Source organism: Pollachius pollachius (assembly GCF_949987615.1).
Source record: "Pollachius pollachius genome assembly, chromosome: 1".
Taxonomy (NCBI): Eukaryota; Metazoa; Chordata; class Actinopteri; order Gadiformes; family Gadidae; genus Pollachius; species Pollachius pollachius.
The window spans coordinates 46,160,556-46,183,073 of record NC_136934.1 but is presented as its reverse complement, the minus strand read 5'-3'; the positions used below and the strand labels follow the sequence as shown (position 1 = coordinate 46,183,073).

Sequence of the window (22,518 nt, the reverse complement as noted above, 5' to 3'; positions counted from 1 at the left end):
TGAAATCCCAGTTGACCGTGGGGTTCGTTGATGTCAGATTGCACCACAGTAGGGACACTACCTGCCACTTGGCAGAAGAACAACAATAGCGTCATTGTGGGGCCATCTTTAGTGCTTGCCCACTCTGAAAGGGCGGTTAAAGATGTGGAACAGCGCCTTGCCATTCTTTATCGACCTACGGTGCGATTCTGTTCTGCAGCCTTATTCGATTTGGCACTGAGATTGCTTTACACTGCTTCAAGTGTGACTCTAGTTGAGTTATCACGGTTTCTTCTCGGTCTTTGATCATGGCTTTAAACCCTGCTAAGCCAAGAGAAGTAGGTTGTGTGGTCGATTGGTTCCAGTCCTCAGAATCCTGTCGCTCGGTCAGTGTCTGGAATGTGTGTCAGACGGGGCGAGATCGGAGAAAACTGGGACAGCCGAGCCAAGAAAAGACAAGAGAGCGGGCTCGAGAGGGAACCTGCCCTCAGTGTGTGTGTGGGTGGCTCTTTGAGGCCACATGTAAGCTGGTCATGTCCTGATAGAGGGGACACACACACGCACACACAATAGATTGTTTTTCAAGCCAACAAACAGGGTATTTAAGGAACCTTTGGTCCCTCATGGTTTAACATGTTCTCCAACGTTTTTCGGACCAGTCAAACACAGAGACTATGACGAAATCATGTCATCTATTCATGCATTGTCGGCTCGGTTATCTGATCAGTTGTGTCTGCCCGCGTGCTATGTAGGGAATGCTTGATTTGACACTCTCTGCCAGTGACGCTATCATGCACCAAGACGCTCCATTCCTGTTGCTATCTGCTGTTGCATCTGCTGTCTGCTTATTTCTTCAGACTCGGGCGACGGAGATATTCTTGCTAAAAACTCAGCCCGATTATTGCGACAACTGAACTCAAGCGGTTGTACAATATCCACTTGTTCCTGGCACTTTACTATTTTATTTGTGTTCCTTCCTTGTGAACGTTTAGTGCTGATGTTTCCTCCTGATTTTGACCTGCCGCTGAACCTGCCAGCTCGCCCCGGCGGGATTAACCGGGACAACACCTCAGGGCTGTTCTGGGGAACACAGAGACGATCCCGGGGAGGGGGTGGTACTCCATGGATAAGTAGATCAGAGAGAGTCTGAACTTCTCGGGAGAACACGAGATAAGTGCGAAAATGCCTCGGCAGCTTAAATTGAGGAGTGTGGAGGTGGGGTGGGTTGGGGGAGGTTGGGGGGGTAAACCCTCTCTGACCTGAATATGCACCGTGATGCAAAGCTGATGCCACATCTGCAGTGATAGTACGGTACTGTAAGCGTACATTGAGCCCATTTCATGTACGGAGCAAATTAGCATTTTTGTTTTAAATCTCCCTGGAGACCACTGTGCCACCAAAATAAAGCTTTCCAACATATTATTGATAATATTTTAAGTGATAAAGGAAAAGTCCCTTCAAGCGTTTTCAGAATTTTACGAGTTATAATGTGATTTGGAAACTATAACTTTCCCATAGTTAAAACTTAAATCGCTCTTAAATCTTTTTCCTATTGCATCTCTCAACTAAGCCCACAGGAAGCGCCCAAAAAAATCCATAACCCACATTCTGCCAATTAAGGCCGGGCCTGCTCACGCTTAATCACCCTACATTATAATAAACACGGGGCATGAGGAATAAAGAGGCTTAACAACGCCAAACGAAGCCCCTCAAGCACTCATCCTCTACGAGAAGGAGGGGAACGAGTCGGACCACACAGAGCACGAGGAGCAGAGGAAGGCAGCGCTGGGGCTCCTGAACGGTGGCTTCCTGCCCCCCTGGGTGGCGTTCATTCATCGGAGGGAGGAGTGGGGGGCCGCAAGTTGGAGACCGAGGCTGAGGTGACAGAGGAGGAGCAGGGGCAGGGAACCTCCAGCGAGCTGGAAGCACTAGAATCGAACGGGGGGGGGGGGGGGGGGGGGGGGGGGAAGAGAGAAGAGAGAGAGAGAGAGAGAGAGAGAGAGAGAGAGAGAGAGAGAGAGAGAGAGATCCAGATCCAGTCAGGTCCAGCTGTCAGCTTTATGGCTCTTATCTTGTTCAGCGCTCTCTCCTCCTCACTTTCCCTGGCGGCGGCCGGGCAGCTCGTTAGCATGCACGCGCTACAACCACACACAGGCGGCACAGGCTATTCACACCCGCATGCCGCTCTCTCGCTCTCTCTCTCGTTGCTCGCTCATTCTCTCACGCCCTCTCCCCTCGCGCTCGCTCTCTCTCTCTCTCTCTGCTTGCTCTCTCTCGTTGCTCACTCATTCTCTTGCACCCTCTTCCCTGGCTCCCTTGCTCTCTCTCTCCCTCTCTCGCTCTCTCTCTCTCTCTCTCTCTCTCTTCCTCTCTCCCCTCTCTCTCTCTTGCTCACTTTTCCCTCACGACATGTCTGCTTCCTCCTTCCTCTTCTCCGGTATCTTCTGTCTTTTGCTTATGCATGTGTAATAGATCCTTCGTTCTTAATCATTTTTTACTCTTCGAGGCATCTACATAAACCTCAGTGCACAGTGTAAACCCTTTAGATTGAATAATAGCAACCTTTCCCCTCAACTGAAATTGACAAGCAGCGAAAGAACTGAAACTCCGGTCCGTTCTTTCAGACGGCAGTGTGGCCGACTCAAAGAACAGCCAGTTAAACTCACATCTGTTTTGTTTATTGGTTTGTTTAGTTTGCTGACCTTTTTAATCAGCGTCTGCCATGGCTTTGAGAAAGTTATTGGTTAATGTGGCTATGTACTGAACATACTAGTAGAAAGTTATTGGTTAATGTGGATATACTGAACATACTAGTAGAACGTTATTGGTTAATATGGATATGTACTGAACATACTAAGAGACAGGTATTGGTTAATATGGATATGTACTGAACAAGCTAGAAGAAAGTTATTGGTTAATGTGGCTATGTACTGAACAAACTAGTAGAAAGTTATTGGTTAATGTGGATATACTGAACATACTAGTAGAAAGTTATTGGTTAATGTGGCTATGTACTGAACATACTAGTAGAAAGTTATTGGTTAATGTGGATATACTGAACATACTAGTAGAACGTTATTGGTTAATATGGATATGTACTGAACATACTAAGAGAAAGGTATTGGTTAATATGGATATGTACTGAACAAGCTAGAAGAAAGTTATTGGTTAATGTGGATTTGTACTGAACATACAAGTAGAAAGATATTGGTTCAGGTGGAAATGACCATACCAACCTACTAGTAGAAACGTATTGGTTAGTATGGATAATATGTACATACCCAACATACTAGAAGAAACATATTGATTAAAAAGGATTTGTAAATACTGACATAGACCTGTACCGTCCAAACAATAGTCCTTGGCTTGTGTTTGGGGAAAGACTACCCACACGTTGTTTGCATCGGGCTAGAGCGTAGAGTTTTGATATCCCACTGTGTGAATCTGACTAAGTCTCTACTGGATGAGAACAAGTGAAAAATAGTTATGGCCAGCGAGGGCGGTTCAACATCTGCCTGGCAGGGAACATGTGATGCCTTGAGGGAGGGGAGAGAAGCGCAATCGAGGTCTTTCCTATTAGTATTCAGGCCACATGGCACTGCATTGCAGCAGTGGCCCACTGACATACATACGCAGACATACATACACACATACACACTTAAACACACTCATACATATACACATATCCATACGCACGCATACATGCACACATACACACTCGTACACGTACACACATAAATACGCAGACATACATACACACACACATACACATGCACAGACATGCATGCACACACACACACACACACACACACACACACACACACACACACTCGTTCACAAATACACACACACACACACACACACACACACACACCTGTCCACCTTGAACGGACTGTTAGAAATTTAAACTCCCTCATTCATAACCAAACTACCAAGTACAGTACATCTACACTTTGTAGCTTTGATTTGATTAGATCCACTACAACGGGTCAAAGTGAGCTTTGGTTCACATCAGGTTCTACATTAACTCTGCATATGAAACAGTCTTTTACTAAATACGATTCAATTGCACGGCTGTTGGGAATCACTTGTGATCCAGGTGTAATTGGGACACCTGATTCCTGATTACGCCGGGATCATGATCTGAACTCCTTAATTTGTTTAAATGATCATTCATACCTCACTCAATGGGGAAATATATCCTCTGTCTACCAGCACTGGAGTTCTGTTCCACTGCAACCAGAAAGTAGAGGGATTTTACAGAGGGGAGTCAGAGTTATAACAAGGCCTACAGTGGAGGGTTTCTGCAGTTTGTTGGAGGACTGGAGGAAAGTTATTGTTTTTGTTTTTTTGCATCCATCTTCCCTCCTATCCTCACGGGGACAGCTGTCACCCGTATGGGTGGGTGGGGGGAAGGTGTGTGCCTGTGTGTGTGTGTGTGTCTCTCAGTTTGTGTGCGTGTCTCTCAGTGTGTGTGTGTGGTATTTGCATGTGTTGGGCTAGGAAAATGGGCAGTGGAAGCAGCTGACTGGCTGTCAGCAGCTATTGACTGCTTGGTTATAAACAGAAATGTACACAAACCCCCGGAGCTGATAAGAGGCAGGTTTCCAAGGTCTCCTGGAAGGCCCTGCTGCTACAGAGAAACAGACTGTTTGTTGCACCCCGGTTAATTGAACGAGCAGTGCAACAACATTTCCGCCAGCTAGCGGCCTTATTTGATTCAGTGGGATGTGATGTTTCTCTTGGGGGATGTATCAAATGTTTATCATGGCTGAGGGAACGTTTTAGAGAAACGCAGAGACGCCAGAGGACGTGAATTAACGAACCCAGCCAGCCTTGACATGAGACCACAACAAACAAGAAACATGGGGTTTAAAACCCTGCCCAAACAAACTGTGCATGAAATACAACATATGTGCTTGTACGCATGTGCCGTCAGGATCCAGCACCGCTAGTGGAACAAACTACCAGTAGATGCACAATTGGGATGTAAATAATCCCTACCTAAGTAGATTCATAGTCAGAGAGAGAGAGTGTGTGTGTGTGTGTGTGTGTGTGTGTGTGTGTGTGTGTGTGTGTGTGTGTGTGTGTGTGTGTGTGTGTGTGTGTGACGAGCTGCTCCTCAGTGTGACAGAGGTAATATATGGAGGCTGAGCTGCAGTAGAGTCACAGCCCAACATGGGGCTGGTGGCTGAGCGGATGAATGACTCCTCGCTGTCGCTGCTGCGTGGGTGGGGTGGCGTCGCGGGGACATGCCGGCCTCTCGGCTCCGGCGCTGTGTGTGTGTGTGTGTGTGTGTGTGTGTGTGTGTGTGTGTGTGTGTGTCAATTAGTCCCATGTGTTTCCAAAAGTCGTCCGTGGAATGTAAAGCAGCCTGGTCGTCCCTCTTCCTCTCCTTCTTGGGGTGAGCACCCTGCTGATTTCGGAGCGCCACGGTCCTCTTCGATCTCAACCTTGCGCTGTAGAGGGTGGCTGAGTCTTATGAAGATGGCGTGCGGGGGGGGGAACACCAGCACTGTCCTTGTGTTCTTCTCTATGAAGAGGTTTCTGAGCTGCTTTGATACTAATGTGCACAATTGCATTGGCAGTGTTTTGTGCAGATAGATATGGCTGTGGTCTAGATAAATCGTGACTAATGGGTAAATGACCAGTAGGGAGGTGTGTGTGTGTGTGTGTGTGTGTGTGTGTGTGTGTGTGTGTGCGCGCACCTCTCTAATTAAAGTGTTACTTTGGCTCTCTAATTAGCCCGAGAGGATATCACATTGCTCTTGTCCAGCTGTGTGCGATCGTATCCTGCATGTGTGTTTCTCCGTTGCTCTGTCCAGCTCTCTTATCAAGCTAACCACTGGCTCTGGGTGACCAGAGACCATCTGGCTAACTGCAGAGGGGCCTGGTAATTAGCCAGGGAGACTATTCCGGAATCAGATGCTGCTAACCAGGGTTACCTTTACGGTTTATCTCGTTCCCCCCTCTCTTTGAACTTGGTTTGCCGTCATCCTTCTCTTAGTTCTGAATGTGCAACTTCCTTGCTCACCACTAGAGCCAAGAATCAAAAAACGCATTTGTCTTGGTACGACTCCTAACTTCTGTTTATCGTTTGTTTTCATTTTGATTAATATTCTGCTAATTGTGAAAACGCCCTTCTTCAACTCGACTGCCTGATGTTGGGAGAGAGGCTGGGGTAAACCATGGGTCCCTCTCTCTCTTCCATTCTGCCCGTAGCTCTAATGACAAGCTGGGATCTGTGTGAAGAGGGCTCCCTCCCTGATCTAATGCGTAGCAGATGCTTCAAAAAGAAGAAAAAAAGTTGTATTTTTAGAAGGCCGCTCCGCGCTACAGCCCCTACATTAATAATTCTCAGATGTGTGTGTTTTCTGTTCCACATATAGCCGAACACATCGCCCTGCCCGCTCCGATGCTCTGGATAGTGCATTTCAAACTACGGTTCAGGCTGGCAGGAGCAGTATGTTATAACAGAGACTCTTTATTGGCTTGCCCTCGCGGGGTTTAATGTATGTTCTCGTAGTGTGTCGGGACGGGGGGGAGCAGACAGATGCTGGTGGCATCTGGAGTAAAGGGATCGCTAAAAACGTGTGCGTTGATGCAAAGACACGTCGGGCCTCGTGGACTAACAGTGCGCGTGCTGCGATGCCTTTCCTCCTTCTAAGCAGGGAGTTCATCGACGTTATCGACACCAACCGTCTACTAATATTAGGTTTCAACCAAGTACCACTAAATGGAAAAGAATTTGGGCCAACGAGTTGGTAGTGCTGAAATATTGACGCTTGTTATGTCTTTATTATTGCTTCTCAGATGCCAGCATATAACGTGAAAAGTAGATCTGCCAGTTTCTAAAAAGCATTTCATTTTTAACAACGTCTTTATCATGGGAAATGGAGAACACGGAAAGGAATATCCTCTTGGGGTATGAGTATGTTGCTACCAGACTGAACATGCACACAGAGAGACCTCTCTCCACTGGCTGGTAAAGGCTGCTGGGGATATTTGTAGCCCTAACACTATGTTGATATGTTGATGTCTGTGCAGCCTGCTCGCCACTATAGCACGGTTGTAGCAGGTCTGAAGTCCTGCAACATGAGATGGACAACAGTCAGGAAGTGACACTATTTATTAATAGAGTTAATGACGTACGTGTGTGTGTGTGTGTGTGTGTCTTTCATAGACTCCTGGAATAACGGGATATTCCCTATAATAGTAAGGCTGGCTGGTTTTGTGTTCAAAGCTTGCATGCTGGTGTGTCGTGTGGGATGCCAGTGTGGGTTAGTTGTGGGCCAGAGGTGGTGGTCATTGGAAGAAGTCTAATTTGTGTGTGAATTTACTCATGAGACTGTGTCAAAGTCGACACGTACCCCAACACAAACATAAATGACACACACAGGGCCTCTTCCAGGCTAATGTGACATTCCCAGGGGCTTCTCAGGAGCAAGAGGAGGAGGAGGAAGAGGACCTAGACAATATTCGTGCCTAGCCAGCAAATGGCCCCACACACACACATACACACACACACACGCACACACACACACACACACACACACACACACACACACACACACACACACACACACACACAAACACACACCTGCATGGAGAGAGACCACTACGCCATTAGAGAAAAAACTAATCAGCTTGATAACTGAAATCTATAATAATGGATTTTGTTCCTCCTGTCTTTTCAAGAAAAAAGTTCAAAGGATGTCTTGAGGTCATTGCACCTCCCCCACCCCCCTCTGCATCTGTTTCTCCCCGTGTCACCTGAATTGGGTTTAAAAGTTGGACTGGTGGACTATTGTTTGGTGCAGAATATCCTTTACATGTGGTCACATGTCAAATAACAGGGTGTGTGTGTGTGTGTGTGTGTGTGTGTGTGTGTGTGTGTGTGTGTGTGTGTGTGTGTGTGTGTGTGTGTGTGTGTGTGGTGCAATAAGAGCTGGTGCTATTTCCATCCAGGGGTCAGCCGGTGCTAGACAGAGCAGGAGACATCCAGTGTCTGTGATGGCAGACATATAATCCTGGCCCCTTTAAAACAACAGTCCACCATCAGGGTTTTCCCTTTTCAATACTCTCAACCCGAGTTTCGCATCCAGAAATGTTACCCCAAAAAACAGTTTATCTTTGTACTAAAACAGCTAAGTTAGGTATTGATGTACTCTCAATTGAGTTTCACATCCGATTATGTCATCCAAAAAAAGAGGTTCAGCTTTGTACTAAAACGGTTCATTATTGATGTAATGTTTATGACAGAATATTAATTTGGTCCGTTTTGGATAAAGTGAGACTATTGACTGAATTGTTTGATACTAAATCAGTTGAGTCAATTATTGATGTTATATTTATTAGGGAATATTTGATTGGTCCGTTTTGGATAAGGACTATAGACTGAATTGATTGACTGGTCTTTAATGCAGTGTTATACCATCATCGGTTGAGGCAGGCTTATTGTTCGGCCCGTGTCCTGCAGCCCATGTTTGCATATTCAGTTGGTGAATTGTATGTCATTTGAACAACTGGCTGAGTCTTCCTCGGTCACGTGTCTTGGGCCTGGACGCGCATGCTAACACGAATAACACATTTGCACCGTGTTTTTCTTTTTCTTTATTTTTTAAAGAGCACAGCCGTCAGTCACTCTTAATGCAACAGCAGAACAGAGAAGGGTTCTGCCCTGACAACACCACGGGAGGCAGAACCACACGCACACACACACACACACACACACACACACACACACACACACACACACACACACACACACACACACACACACACACACACACACACACACACACACAGTTTCCGTGGTAACTGTCTGTAATGGGAGAGTGCACATTAGCTGGTCTCTTGCTGAGAGGGTGTCTCTTCCACAAATGGAATACAAAACATGGACAAGTCGACGTTCTGAAAGAGACGGCAGTAGAGCTCATCTTCCCCCCCAGCGTGGGGGCGGCCTTTTATTGTGGAGTACATTTGGAGTAGTTTTGAAGCCTGGGTCTGGCCAGCCCTCCTATTGGTCCGTCGTGGCAGCTCTCTGACTCAAGTCTAACTAAGAAATGTGAAAATGTCAATGTTTGTGGGAAAGCTAATCCATCCAGTGCAATATGAGACTTGTCTCGCTGTAGCTAAAGGGGTCTCCTTTTAGTTTGGCAGATTTGCCTAATCCAGCTCTCCAGACTTTTTTTATTTCTTAGTAATAACTTAACAAGAAGACAAGAAGAGCGTAGATGGTTTACTTCCAAAGAACACTTATAACAGCAGTGATTTTTCTAGGAACGCTGGTGTCCTGACAAGATATCTTGGATCGTCTCCCCATTGGGAGAGTTTACTACTGTTGGCTGAGATTGTGTTCGCTGTTGGCTCAATCACACCCTCAGAGATCCACGTTACCATTTCTATAATTGGTGGAGACAAATTTGACGGGAAAAGAAAGTGACACGCCCCGATCAACCAACGTGTGTGTGTGTGTGTGTGTGTGTGTGTGTGTGTGTCTCTAAATGTGTGTGTGTGTGTGTGTGTGTATCTCTAAGCGTGTGTGTGTGTGTGTGTCTGTGTGTGTGTGTGTGTGTGTGTGTGCGCGTATCCAGATTAAATTAAATTAATCAGACTTCAGACTGGAATCTAAGGTCTGATTTTTGTGAATGGTGTCCGAGGCCGAAACACCCCAGCCAGAAAAAGAGACCAATCACAGCCCAGAGCGCGACAGATAGATGGAGCGGGGAGGTTCCTCCTCCAGGGCCACACCCAGAGTCCCGGTCCGCCAGGAGGCAGCGATGGGTGGGGCAGTGTAGGGTGGAGGGCTGCTGTGGCGTTGATAGTGTTATGTGACACAGGGAGGCTTCGTAGTGAACGGACCGCACCACACACACCACACCCTCTGCAACAACACCGGGTCACAGAACCGGAGCCTGCGAAGGAAAGATTCGAGGGACAAAATATCAAGTGAGCTAAATAAAAATAAAAAGGCCACTGAAACAACATCCTGAGAGCCACCGAGAATGCGACGGACAATTACACGTTCGGAAATCCAATATGTTTATTGCTTCATAATATTGCCTTACAGAAGTTTGACGTCGGATTTAGCAACCAGACCGTTTGAATCACAGACAAAGGAATGTCGTGGTTCCAACTGTACGCGCCCACGAGCGTTACCCAGAACGATGACCCAGAGAGTACGGCTCGGCTCGTTGAAGAGTTCCTACGTACCACTTCTACACACACAGGAAACTCTGGGCTCAACCGTGCAGCCGTTCGACCTGGGTTAAACACAGAGCCATTGAGTCAACGGCAGCCATCACACTCCCTTCAGCGGGATTTTCCCCTGGAAAACAAGGCAGACCTTCTTCTGCTCCACCTGAGGAAGAACCCCGGGCCAACCCCTCCAAACGTGCCCTGGTTGCTAGCCTATCGCTGCATCCCCCTGGCCCCGGGGCCCCGCTGCCAAACCAACTGTCAGCTTTAGGAACGCTCTCTCAAAAGGCACAGAGAAAGCGCCACTCACGGTGCACAAAATAACTTAAAGTCCCCGCACACACCAACCCGGCGCTCTTCCCGTTCTGAATCTTAAACCTTGAACGCTCGGGAAGAGAAGTGCCTTCTAAAGAAAGGCGGTTTCGTATATATATATATAAAAAGCGTGGACTTTCAAACATTGTGTTACCGTCTCTTCATTCTTTTTCATTTGCAGCAGACATGGCTGCCCTCTGAGCTCTCTTACCCTCTGGCCACAGTGCCACCCAGGCCTGCGATGCGGGGCAGACGTTGTTTGGCAAATTGGGGTTGGGATGGAGGGTCTCTTTGGCAGGCCAAAGAGACCCTCCAACACACCACTCCATGGGGTGTGTGTGTGTGTGTGTGTGTGTGTGTGTGTGTGCGTGTGTGTGTGTGTGTGTCAAGAGCCTGACTGTCTCCCACTTACTATTGCCCCTATTTCTGCGCAAGGTCCCTTTCACCTACAATGGGTCACATGACGTGTGTGTGTGTGTGTGTGCGTGTGTGTGTGTGTGTGAGATTCGACTTGACTGTGTGAAACCACTCCAACAGAGTATCCTATTCTGCTGTCAGCAGAGTGCTGGCACCATGCAGGGACACTCACATAGGACTGTCGCTCACACACTGACACACACCCACACACACACACACATGCAGGCTCTGTCAGACATACACACACACCCTGGAATCTTGTCTTCGTACGGTCTGAGATTTCAACCTTACCTTCTGTACTCCTTTGATTTTCTTTCCGACACATCAACACATAAGTATGCAAACACAACCCACACAATACCCCTGTGTGTCTTACTCACTCTCACACAAGCACACAGAAACACACACACACACACCTCACACACACTGTCGTTATTCATTCAGACAGTGTTTGGGTCTCACAGAGAGCAAGTCAGTCAAATCAACAATAGACCTGTCAATCACTGTCATGTCTCCCCTGGGCTGCTCAGCCGGAGGCCTTCCCTGGCATGGCGAGCACATGTTTGACTTAATGACACCGGATCACTGAGGAGGCTCTCCTGCTGAATACTAGGTGGTGCGTCGCGTCCCGGCGGCCATTGCTAGGCGGTCAGCAGCGCTATACTGGACGCTGCTCCGGGCGTTCAGCTGTAGCACAACAGAGGGAAGATCTGAAATAGGCGGGATGACTCCATGTTTACTCTTTCGTCAAAGAAGGGAAGTTCATTCACACAAGTGGCTGGTAACCGGAAGGTTGCTGGTTCGATCCCCAGCGCCTCCGAGCTGAGTGTAGAGGTGTCCCTTAACAAGGCACCTCACCCTGACTGCTCCTGACGAGCTGGATGTCACCTTGAATGGTGGACTCCGTCGTCGGTGTGTGAATGTGTGCATAAATGCGTGAAAGTTAGGCAATATTGTGCAGCGCTTTGAATGGCTACTGGTTTGGAAAGCGCTGTATAAATGCAGTTAATGTATTATATTAAGTGTATTTGTGTTTGTTATAGTAGTGCTTTGCTCGTGCTTGTTCCAGATGACAAGTCGGATTTGTGATAATAACCCTACACTTCTACTAACATCATGCTGTCGTTTGAGATGAGACCTTCAGAACGTTCAACAGCGGATTAGGGGTGGTGTATTCCAACAGTGGAACGAAAAGCTTCATGTGGTGAGCTCCAAAGTTCAAACGCTGTTCAAATACCGCGGTGACGCCATTCGACCCGTGTTTTCGTCCTGTTTGCTTCCCAGCCGGGGTTTATATTAGGTTAGTTAGTCCAAAATGAACTAATATTTACCATCGTTCCAAGAGCTCTGTTTGTTATTGTTTTATTGTGCCCAGCTGCGAGTGACGTGAGCACGCCTGAGTCTCTGGGGGCCACTGGGTCCAGATCCAGTAAATCTTCCTCGTAAAGCATTTTCACCCCTTCATCTCCGACCTTCCACCTCCACCCCGGCCCCGACGCTCCCCTCCACTCCGCTGAGTTACTGAGTGATTGTTATTGGCTCCGAAGACGCAGAGGAATATTCCCAGAAGGCGACTAAACAAGAACAGCTCTTCACTTCACAATGTCTTTCCCAACTGCTCCTCGTTGGCGCTTAAGTGTAACAGAGAAAGACATCTCATTCCCTCGCTCCCTCCGCGCTCCCTCCTTCTCCGTTTTGACGCCGTGCCGTGGAATGTGAGCCACTGGCACTTGAAGCAGCCTCGCTATTCCTCTGAGAACGCATACGCCTCTAATAGCCTCAACGTGAATCCAAAAGGTATTCGGTAATGCCGATGACTTTAACCACGGCAATAACCGATACAGGGGCGGATGGAAAGTGTGTGTGTGTGTGTGTGTGTGTGTGTGTGTGTGTGTGTGTGAGTCTGGGTATGCGTGCGTACGTACGCGTGCGTGCGAGCAAATGTGTGTGTAATTGTTTACGTGCGTGCTAATGTGTGTGTGTGTGTGTGTGTTTGTGCGTCTGACGCATAACTACGTAAGCGTTGTGCAAAAAAAAAAAAAAAAAAAATCGTAGGTTTTTCGTTGTGGAAAAACCCACGATTTGTCGGCTGATTTAACGGATGGTTTGCATGTCGGCTGTTCTTAACCGCTGGCTTGTGTTTCTGTGTTGCCAGGTGGGACCCGAGACATCGGCTCGGCCCTGACCAGGATGTGCATGAGGCACCGCGGCATCGAGACCAAACTCAAGCAGTTCTCAATGTAAGGACCTCCGCCGTCATTCCTCCTTCACCACCATGACGCTTTGTTCATGCAGGCGAGGCCGCGCAAACTCCACCCTGTGTATTACACACACAGTCATACTTTCACATACCCACGCAGTTTTCTATGTAAGGAAGGATTTTTTTCCCCCCAGATGTTTTTTTTTATGTAGAACATATCTTCACGTACACATATCACTAACTCCTGCTCTTGTTGACCCTTGGCCTCATGTATGTACTTGTATGAATACGTACGTGTTCTTCAATGTATTCATAGTGTACTACACCTTCATACGATACATTCTACCTCCTCACCCTGCTCTATTTCTGCTACTCTATTTCTATAAGGCTCCCCGGATAGCACTGGTACCACTCTCACACACACACACACACACACACACACACACACACACACACACACACACACACACACACACACACACACACACACACACACACACACACACACACACACACACACATACACACACACACATACACACACACACACACGCACACGTACACCACACACAAGTGTGTACATAAGTAACTAGTCATTAGCCATATGAACTCTGCTCACCACACTTAAACTTCTACCTAGCTCATAATCTCTACTCGTTAAATGCTAACCTCGGAGGACAGCAGGCGAGCGAGTGGGTCACAGTCACAACCTGCTCTGCTGGATTAAATAAATGATCATCATCGCAGAAAAAAAACCTGGACAATGGGTTGAAATATCACACGAACGACGTGCGACCGAAAGAACTATTCAAATTGAACTTCCATAGATCTTACTATGACCTCTTCGATGCTCAGTGCACCTAGAATGCGCACGTAGAATGCACGCCGTCGTAAATGGGATCTAAACGGCACATGGGCCCATTCAGATGCAGTTCTGATGATTTAGCACCCATGTGTCTGACGGCGATGGGTGGGGGGGAGGGGGGGGATGCACGTGGCTGTTTAGTACCGCGCTACACTTAAGAGGCTTGAGCAGAACGCTGGTCAGCCAGACGAACTGTCTCTTAACTAGCATTCCAACACTGTGGGACATTCCACACACCACGGAGACAGACAGACAGACAGACAGACAGACAGACAGACAGACAGACAGACAGGCATACTTTAATAAGCTCTCTCTCCTCTCCCCCTCTCTCATTCTATATCTTTGTATCTCCTCCTGTTCGTTCTGTCGTTCCGTCTGTCGTTCCGTCTGTCGTTGTCTGTCTGTCTCTGTGTCTCTGTGTGTGTCTCTCTCTCTCTCTCTCTCTCTCTCTCTCTCTCTCTCGGGGGGGCTCTGATTTCGGGTGGCATTTCAGTAGAAATTCCTTCGGCTCGTCATAGCAGAGCAGTAGTTGGAGGGGGCCGGGGTCCACACTCACACACTCTCTCTCTCCTTAGGGACATGTCTGTGGGTGGGACATTTCTAATTTTAGTATAGGTCTCTAGCCTGCAGCTGCCCAGATCACACAAAGTCACAGCCCTCCTGTGTCGCGTGTGTGTGTGTACAGTTGGTCCATGATTGACGGTCATCTCTTCAACAGCCCCTCCCCCTCCTCCTGCCACAGCTAAAGACACAAAATATGTAATCGTTTCTTTCTGTGCACCTTTTTGTTTCCCTTGTCTGTCACCTATCTAGCAGCCCTTCAGTGTTTCAGGACTTTTTTAACGTTTCACAACACAACAGCCAGGCCCGGTCCACGCTATGCTGCCATTACGGCGGGGCCATATTGCCAAAATCAACTATCGATATTTTGTACGAAATACCTCGATATAGATTTTGACGTAAAATCCTTTGTGCTTTCACAAATTACGTTCACAATGAGAAATGTGGGTATAATGACAAAAGGCGAATAATTAAAAAAGTCTAGTGAGCTCAGAAAATGAAAACTCTTAACTGTAAAGCAGACTTTAAAACCCGGAAAAGACAACATGTATGCCTATATATCTGTTCTTACGTCTCCAATCTATAGAATATCGATATATAGCCCAGCCCTACCTCCTTGGCTTCACTCCATTAACTTCAACTCTTCAACATTGACCATGTCTGGAATTCAGCTTCGACTCCCTAAAAATGCAAACCATGCATGTGAGACCCTGTGTGGGGCAGTCCCACACACACAAACACACACTGAGACCAAGTGTGTGTGTGTGTGCTTGGGGGACAGTCCCACACACACAAACACACACTGAGACCAAGTGTGTGTGTGTGTGTGTGCGTGGGGGGCAGTCCCACACACACAAACACACACTGGGACCAAGTGTGGTTGTGTGTGTGTGTGTGTGTGTGTGTGTGTGTGTGTGGGTGTGTATGTATGCGCCTGTGTGTGTGTGTGTGTGTGTGTGTGTGTATGTATGCGTGTCTTTGTGTGTGTGTGTGCGCCTGTGTGTGTGTGTGTGTGTGTATGTATGCGCCTGTGTGTGTGTGTGTGTGTGTATGAGTGACTGCATGGCCTTTAGCCGGGAGCTAACCCCGGTTCCCTGTGTCGTCCCCAGGACCTTTGCGGACTGCCTCATCAACCCGCTCCAGGAGCAGATGGAGGAGTGGAAGCGGGGCGTGGCCACGCTGGATAAGGACCACGCCAAAGGTACCGCCTCCAAACCCCCAGGGACCCCCCGCACAGCGCACACAGAGCTCGACACAGGCTCTGGGGTTACACACAACTCCAGCTAGGCGTGAACGTGCCCCGTATACGAACGTCATGTCGCATCCTGTAACCTATGTATCTAGAGCATCTTTTCTCTGGTCTCACACTTCTCAGACACTCACAAACCTCCTTGTATTCAAAGTCCATCTTATAAATAGTCATCGATCCTGCCTACATGTCAGCCAATCAGAGAGCATGGAGCAGTGGGTTGTGACCCCCCCCCTCCACGCGTTAGATTAGATCCCTATTGGTCTGCGCTTAGCAACCTCCTGTCTAAAACAAATCCAAACCGTAATCCGACGGTATGATTTCAAAACGGAGGAAACGGAGAAACGGTGTGAACCTATTTCCTACAGTGACTCGTTCGTTGTCGGCGCTCGACGTGTGCGAAACACAAGAGAACCAGGGTGTAAAATCGTGGAGTAGGCCGTTACTATCTCCGAGTGCCTTCCCCCCGCTGACTCGCTAGGAGATCAACCAACGAACTCCTCGGTGCCTCCGGCCGGCGCGCTCTCGTGCTGTTCTTGTGCTTCGTCCGACTCAGTAAAACATCCAGCTGCCGACAGTCATGGGTTCACTAACGTAACACGAGGCTCACCGCCCTCCCATTGTACCGCTCATTACTCTACTTCTTTTGAACCCATTTCAGCTTTTCTTTAATGTTTCACAACACCGACACCGTAAGACGCTGCTAACGCGTGCTAGCAAGCTAGCGAGCTACTCCTGCCCTAAATGTAAAAAGGAAAACACTAGCATGCTTCTACTACACTAGTAGCTTATGAGACGTGATTTTTGAATGCGTTTGCCTCCATTAACCACTCTGAAACCCTTCCGCCCCCTCGATTCTCCAGAGTACAAGAGGGCTCGCAATGAGATCAAGAAGAAGTCTTCAGACACGCTGAAGCTGCAGAAGAAGGCGAGGAAAGGTGAGAAGAACCCCCCCCCCCTTCATGCTCTGCTAGGCGTCGGCCTTTGACCCAGTGTCTCCCTCTGGGTCCGTCCGTCTGTCCACTCTTTCTGCTGCTGCTGCTGCTATTGGTTGTGATGTGTGGTCACATGATGCGATACCCGAGTGGTTTGGGTCGGCTCTGCCAATCAGTCTTGGTTGGCGACGATCAGGCTTGCATACATCACACACACACACACGCGCACATTCACACACACACACAAGCATACACATTCTTTATTTCTCTTGTCTTTCCCATGTCGTTAATTTAGCTAGTGATTTATTTCAAAACTAATTTCATAACATCTGTTAATTGCAACCAGGGTGAAATCAAACACGCTACTAAACTATAACTATTTGTCTCTGTTCCCAAAGGCGGAGAAGTGATTGATTTGTGTCCCGGCAATTTCCTGTTTAAAATGAGTTGTGCAACTGTATACAACTCATATGTCGTATACAGTATATCACTCTATAGCCTAAGAGCAGCGAGGGCGTTCAAACTCTGTTGAGGGGGAGAGGGAGAGACTTTGAGTGATTAAAATGGCGCATGTCTGTATGCTGTTCTGTCTGTTGCATATCAGTGTCCACACAGAACATGACTCAAACAAGCTGGATGTAAACGGGGAGCTGTTGGCGACATGGCAGTTGGACGCTCGCCCAGCGCTGCACACAACGTCTTGAGCTGTCCTCTGAGTGACTGTAGGCATTGTTAGCCAGCCTCATGAAGAAAAACTAAGAACGCTGTGAGAGTCATTTGTTTTCTTTGGTATACTCTCTCCGGCGGCACACCCTACTCACTGTTCTAATAACCGCAGGATAATCTGACAAGCCGGCTGGCTCGCTTAATTGTAAACAGATCCCGCTCGAAGCAGTACGGCGCCCCGATAACAACTTATCACATTCAAGAGTTTGCTGCGACTGCTTTGAGATTTCCCCACCAATTAGTTTTAAACGCAGCGCTGAGATCCCCTCAGGGGGGGTTGCGTTTGATGCCCGGCTGCACCAGGCTGCCCCATGCCCTCTCCTTGGAGACCATTGAAGACAGCTGCTGCTCTGGATTACCCCACAATGCATGTCATTTGGCGAATTTGACCAGCATGCACCTGGGCTCGGCTACTTACTTGGGGTTTACCAGCGACTCCACCGGCCCTTAGTTATCGGCATCAATGGTAAATGTTAAGCCTGCATTTAAAGAGCGCTTTTCAAACCAGGGGCCACTCAAAGCGCTGTACACCCATTCATACACACATTCAAACACCGACGGGGGTGTCAACCATGCAAGGCGACAGCCAGCTCGTCGGGAGCAGTTAGGGTGAGGCGTCTCGCTCAGGGACACCTCGACACCCGGCTAGGAGGAGCCGGGAATCGAACTAGCAACCTTCCGGTCACCAGCCAACCCGCTCTACCTCCCGAGCCACATGCCGACACGAATCCTTTCTTTACATCGAGGCACTGCTTAGGGCCGGCCCGACACAAGTCCAAACAGACGATGGGGTCTGAACAGCGTTGCCGTGACGCCCGGGCAGCGGACAAGCGCGGGTCCGGGAGCTCCAAACATTGCCTTACTTGGTATCCGCTGCCGGTGGGGGCTCCTTGTGCTGTTGGCGTTGCACTCGCACACAACCATTAACCTTGAGCGAGGAGGTAATAAAGTGAAACACCATAAATAGGAATTCTGGACGGCGTTCCCGCGCAACGTCTGGCTCATCAGGGCGTAATGGGAACCAGGGGAGGAACAAGCGGAGGGGGAATGTTGTGCTGGATGTCGGTTTTGTGTTTTCCTTCGGTTTGCAGCGCAGCGCATAGCTCCGGTAGGTGTGGGCTGAAAGTGTCAAGAGAGCTCAGCCAACACACACACCGTGTGGGAGCTGTTGACATAGGGCTTCTCTCGGCCCAATTAGTTGTTTGGTTTTGATAGCGCTGCTCCCTGTGTCCTGGTTGATCAGTCAAGGTCTTTTATCTTTTTTGAATTTTCTGCTTTATTATGAGTCAAACTGTGTCATATTAATCAACACAGAACTGTACAATTTTTGGCAAAATACTGAATACCTAAATTGACATTACATAATTGATGATACATTTTGGATCAAATTTGTATCTTTTATCAACCGTAAGCGGCTGCAGGTTTCCAGAGCGGCTACTACCCTGTGTCGCTGGCCTGGTCTTTGGTTGTGTGTTTCCTCCCTGATCACCGTGCCCCCCCACTGGGTGGTCTGAACCGGTGTTACCTTCTCCCCCCACTGCTCTGGGCTTGGCTTTATCTGTTGTATATCACACACACGCACACACACACACATATACACGCACGCACACACATACACGCACGCACACACATACACACACACAGACACACACAGACACACACACACACACACACACACACACACACTGGTCATTAAGTAGGCAAAATATGCAGTGTTTTTTTGTCTCACTCCCACGTGTGACTCACCTAATAGGCTTGTGGACCCGTTGACATCACACCAAGTTTATCTTGTCTGCAACACACACAGACATACACACACAGACAGACACACACAAACACACGCAGACACAGACAGACACACAAACAAAAGCTTAGATATAGATCCACACAAACACGCACGCACACGCATGCGCGCGCACACACACACACACACACACACACACACACACACACACACACACACACACACACACACACACACACACACACACACACCTAGACACACACGCTTAGACACACAAGCAAACACACACACACATGCTTAGACACACACTGACTACACACAGACAGACAGACACACAAACACACAAGAAACAAACAGAAATGCTTATGATGCATACAAATACTCAAGTTTATACGGTTTACTTTTACAGACTAAATAACGAGGGAACAAGGGAAAAGGTCTCTGGTACATTATGCACCGTGTGTGTGCAGACTGTGTGGGTGCAGAACCGGCGTGATCTGTTACCTCTGTGTTTACCAGTATCTGAAGGGCATCTCATGGCCGTGTTTTTCTGGCTGGGCGCGAGGCAGAGAAAAAAATAAAAGTGTTACTGGAGAAAATGGAATCATTGGGTCACGTGAAAAGCCCTTGTAGTTGAGTGGTATTAGCATCAACACGTGCGCCATGCATGTGTGTGAGAAAGTGATCCAGTTCAGCTTTCATCCATTTGTGAGCCTGGAGGGCTCTGCTTTTGATGATACGAAAAGTGTACGCAGCCAAAAGTTTGAAGAAATTAGAGTCAAACGCGTAAACAATAACGTGACCTACATTGAGTCCGTCTGTCTGTCTGCCGGTGCCTGGGTCCGTCTGTCTGTCTTGCTCTCGGCCCGTCTGTCTCGCTTTACCTTCTAATGCCTAGCATGTGACTCAAGTCCTGATAAGGATTTCCTGCAGTGCCTGTTCAGTGCTCATTACACCGGCTGTGTGAACCCCAGGGCGACTGATAACAGAGACACTTGTTCTTCTCTCCTTTCAGTAGCGCACAATCTGCAAACAGGAGCCCTGAACCGATGAGCAGCTCAAAGGAGTGTTCTCCGGGAGCACCCACGCAATCACACGCCCTGAATATTCCTCTCAGCTCTATCTCAGCTCTATCTCATTCACCCATTAGAAAACCCTGGGACACCAGAGAGCCCTGACACAGCAAAACATGTTTACCCTTCGCTGAGCTAGAAGAAGACTAGAGTAAATCAAGTTAATAATCGCTATAAGCAAGAGACGTTTGATAAGAGGAGCCTCAGCAGTCATTACATTAGGAGGCTAATCTGACCAGGCTGGAACTGGTGTAAACACAGACACACATGCACACGCACATACACACAAATGGACACACACACACACACATGCACGCACAAAGGCACGCACGCACGCAGACACACACAGACACACACATCTCTGTATACGTCTCTATAACTCTCCATATGTCGACACTAAGTGTATGTATCTATAAGGCGGTCTATGCTAAGCAACAAATTAGCGCAGCCTTTTTTGGTGTTGTGGACCTAGCCCTGTGCCGGGGAAGCTGTTTATTTACATAATAGTCGGATGGAAACTTGGCTAGCGTGTATCACTAGCGATTCATCACGGGACACGCATCCCTGTAAACTGAGGCATCGTCCTGTAGCAACCTGCGGGAGAACCAGTCGACCGCTTCGAGTTGGATCTGGGCCCGTTCTTCTTCTTCACAGCGGCCATTTCTCCTGATAAGCTGATTTCCCTGGAGGGCCAAAGTTGGTTGAGACCTGTTAAAATAACTCTGGTTTTGCTAATTTGAACGCAGAGGGCCGGATTATGGTTTGCCTTTGCAAAAGCTTAGCCATAAAGCTCTCCAGCGAACGTTAAACTGCTACTCTGAGAGGAAATCCACTCTAAATGCGAGTGTGATTGAGTGTGAGAGGCTCAGTTAGTGGTGGATTGTTTTCTTGGGAGATTGAGAGCATATTTTGCGATTTAGCCTTTCCCATTTTTCTCAATGTTCTTACCATTATAAATCGAGTGCTGATCTAGAAAAACATTTCTTTTCAGTTGCAATTACCAGGAAACAGCTGGTAATTGCATTGCATTGCATTGAATGGTTGCCTCCAGGCATTTTGTCAATATCAATCTGGAATGGAGGTGAGGAAGAAGTGTGTGTGTATACTTTGGCCCTCCTTGCTCTCTTACTTTATACTTAATCTTCTCACACAATCTTAATCCGTCTCGCTCACTCTCTCTCTCTGTCTCTCTCACACACAACCGTGCCTTTATGTTCACCTACCAAAGCGACCTAGTGTTGTTCCCACAGTCATTTAATCCCACAATCTGTTTGTATTGTTCCTAAAGAGCCACCTCTTTAATACTTAGTTTTTTGTTAGCAGATTATATTGAGGGTCGTGTCAGGGTAGTGTCATTGAAACTAAAATCCGAAATGTTTCATTTATCTCACCTTGATGCCAAATGATTAAGTATTCACCTTTTAGTTTGTTGTCTTGGCTGTTTTGCATTCGCTTCAGAAACCAGTGAGACTTAATATTGCACTTAGCAATTCCTTGAGATCTCTGCCAAATATTTGTCAATGAACTGCCAACCATGGTCAATGTAATATCGTAGAAACCAGTCTGAAGGCTTGGCTCCACTGACCCCGTGAATCGATATCAGGGACTTTATAAAATCTGTTTTAAAATCATTGATAGTTGAAGGCGAGTTGAGATGCTGATCAATTTCATCGGATATCATTTTTTATGAGCTCTATATTCCACAAACGTATGCGGTTCTGTTGGGTATACTTCGTTTTTGAGTACACTTCAATACTTGAATGCAGCTTCTCAAAATGCCTTAAAACGCCATCCCTTATTGTGATCAGGGAGAGCAGTGGGTCCAGTGAGTCCACTTTCCAGCTCTGTCTGGCCTCAGCGTCCAATCGGAGCCTCATTAGCGAGACACTGAACCGCGCTGTGAAAGAAAAGACATTCCCTGTTTTAGACCATGTAACACAACCCAGTTTTATTTTTAACCAGGTTCGTTGCTCGTTCTCATAAGGCCCCGGCTTTTCCCGAAAATCCCAAACAGCGTAAATGTATACTTAGCAGCCGGAGGCTTAGGAATCAAATCCGCCTTTGGGTCTGATTGTGTTTGTAGATCAACAGAGAGGAACTCTGGTAGACGCTGCAATTTCCAATTCTCTGCTCTGCTTATTGCCCCTGTCTACTTCCGTCTCATCCTGCCCACATTGATTTGTTGTTGTTGAAGACGAACACACTTGTGACCTCGCTTGTAAACCGGCTGTCGACACATACAGCAGAATCACAG

At 47.7% G+C, this 22,518-nt stretch overlaps 1 protein-coding gene across 4 annotated transcripts in view; it reads left to right on the top strand.

Moving 5' to 3' along the window:
- The window catches only part of LOC307076183 (protein MTSS 1-like), a 61,910-nt gene that overhangs the window by 24,053 nt on the left and 15,339 nt on the right, over window positions 1-22,518 (top strand). For all 4 annotated transcript variants that reach the window (XM_079737076.1, XM_079737075.1, XM_079737077.1 and 1 more), the window contains exons 4-6: window positions 13,067-13,151; window positions 15,647-15,738; window positions 16,650-16,724. In XM_079737076.1, the coding sequence (XP_079593202.1) occupies window positions 13,067-13,151; window positions 15,647-15,738; window positions 16,650-16,724 (252 nt within the window). The remainder of the gene's footprint in view (window positions 1-13,066; window positions 13,152-15,646; window positions 15,739-16,649; window positions 16,725-22,518) is intronic.